Source organism: Bremia lactucae, linkage group LG1 (genome assembly GCF_004359215.1).
Source record: "Bremia lactucae strain SF5 linkage group LG1, whole genome shotgun sequence".
In the NCBI taxonomy this organism is placed as follows: domain Eukaryota; phylum Oomycota; class Peronosporomycetes; order Peronosporales; family Peronosporaceae; genus Bremia; species Bremia lactucae.
Window position 1 is genome coordinate 1,698,592 of NC_090610.1, and position 2,396 is coordinate 1,700,987.

A 2,396-nucleotide genomic window follows, 5' to 3' on the forward strand; every position below is an offset into this window, starting at 1 on the left:
TCTTTAGGTTTCAACGATTTTACAATTTGCGAACCTTAATGGTTACGACGGTTTTCCCGCCTGCTACTACACTTCTCGAACATGGCTACATTTTTTTAACTCTACAGGGGTTTGCTCTCTCTTTTGCGAATCTGTAGGTTTCAACGACTTTTGCGTTTGCGAAACCTTTTGGTTTATAAATTTATGGTTTTTGGGGGTTGCGGAAAGTGTTGTTTTCAACGATTTACCGCTTGCGAAGCTAAGAAAGCTTTATCAGAGGCCAAAACCTCAACCGCATGATAACCAACTCGTTACGGACTGTTGTCACTGATCTTTTATCGAACATGGACTATAGTTGAACATTTCTGGTTATCAATTGGCAAGCATAACCTCAGATCACCCGCCATCGACGCAGGATTCTTCGGCCCGTGGGCTAACGGTCAAGCCAATCATAACAGCTTACGTACACTTATTCGAGTGATGCACTTATCCTAGACGATCAACTATCCCTGCCAACTCATAACACTGAAACAGTGCCGGATTGTTCCCCCTTATGGGAACAGACTCGAAGGTTACAAAGTTCAGCTGGATAATTCCAAACAATGGTCCCCACCAAGGAATATCTTACTTGGCTCTCCAATCTCATCTTCATGATCTTCTGGCACATCCTTGTGCCCGTCAAGCGTATGATACTCTGCATCACCGTGGTTAATATCACATTACCACAGACCTGTGCCACACATTTCAAGTTTGTCGATTCGCCAGCTCTCGAATCTCCATCACTGTGGTTACTATTATATAGTATCACTATTGCTTCCCTCCACTCCCCTATTTTTCGATTCGTCAGCTTTCGAATCTGCATCACCGTGGTTGCTAATTCATTGCAACAGACCTGTTTCCACATTTTCATTTTACTCGATTCGTCTGCCCCGAATCGACACACATCAGTTGGTGGTGACTACCTGTCACCAAGGTTACCTGTCCAGTTCGCATTTTAACTGGAATCGTAACCATAGTCTTCTGATAGGAACTTCATTTTAACTTCGGTTAAAAAGTTAATGAATTCAATTAATCCGTTACACACGGCTTCTAGTAAAGATGCACGGTGTGAAGTTGTAGCGCGTGCTCGAATTTTTTTACCTTTTTGCCAATTTATTTGAAAATCTCAGACATGGCTGGAAATTTGTGGGTGGGGAAATGGGAGGGTGCGTTTAGGAATTTCCTTATTATAAGAGCAATCACTTTATTTAATAAATGTCACGCCAAACTCTGCTATACGGAATGTTTGTTGTATAATGGCAAATTATCCAGTAAAAAACTTCATGTGAACAATTACATAACATTCTGGTGCTAAAAATAAGATGTCATGGATTTAGATGATTAGCTATTATTTATTTTAATTTTATATTAAAACATAGTTATGAAAAGTAAAGATAAATAAGGTCAAGAGGAAAAAAGTTATTCTAAACATTTTCACAATTATATATATATATTATTTAGACGAGGCGAAACAGAATGTATTCTTATATTGTAATTTTAGGTTGACCTGGAAAGAATTGCTCAAAAATGAATTGCCGACTTGTATTTCAAAACTTGATAAAAACATAGCAAGCAAGAGTCCCGATGGCGAAGCGGCCGCGTAGTCGAAGTCGTAATAGAACGTCTTTACGAAATTCTGGATGTCGCGGATGGTTCGCAGAGGACTATGTACCTGCTCAAATTGGAAGCATTGATGGTACAGACACGATTCCGCACGACAAGGGTTTAGTACGGGCGTCAAATGCATCGTTCGATGCCACGAAGGACCCAAATGTTCAGGGTAACCCCTATTCAACGCTATTTGTAGCGCGACTATCATATGAAACACTGGAATCGTCGATTCAAAAACATTTTACTCGCTACGGACCCGTCCGCCGCCTGCGTCTCGTGCGAGATAAAAAGTCGGGCATGTCCAAGGGCTACGCGTTTGTCGAGTTCAAGCACGAGCGAGACTTCGAACGAGCCTACAGACAAGCCCATCAAAGTGTAATTGATGGTGCTGCGATACTCGTGGATTTTGAACGAAGCCGAGCAATGAAGGGGTGGAAGCCTCGTAGACTTGGAGGCGGGTTAGGCGGCAAGAAGGAGTCAGGACAACTTCGATTTGGTGGACGTAATCAACCGTTCAAGCCACCGCCGAGGCAGTGCTAAGTGAGAGATGTGAAAATCATATATTTGACAAGTAGCTGCACTCGCGGCAAAATTTTGTAGGCCTCTACTGCATTGATATTAGGCGGAGCGATTATTGAGCGCTTAGTGACCACATCGATAAAAAAATCTGGATGCTGTTGTGCTGCGGCAATGAAGTACGTGATAGCAATATCGTATAGCTGGCCGCTTTTACCATCATGCTTTCAGATGCGACAGTGTTCAAGCAG

General features: G+C 42.3%; 1 protein-coding gene across 1 annotated transcript; it reads left to right on the forward strand.

Annotated features, from left to right (window-relative positions):
- Nucleotides 1-1,602: 1,602 nt before the first annotated feature.
- CCR75_002061 (uncharacterized protein) lies at nucleotides 1,603-2,169 on the forward strand (the record flags this gene model as incomplete). The annotated part of the gene is made up of 1 exon (XM_067960161.1): nucleotides 1,603-2,169. The coding sequence occupies one exon, from the start codon at nucleotides 1,603-1,605 to the stop codon at nucleotides 2,167-2,169; it is 567 nt and encodes a 188-aa protein (XP_067822961.1).
- Between the last annotated feature and the right edge of the window lie 227 nt (nucleotides 2,170-2,396).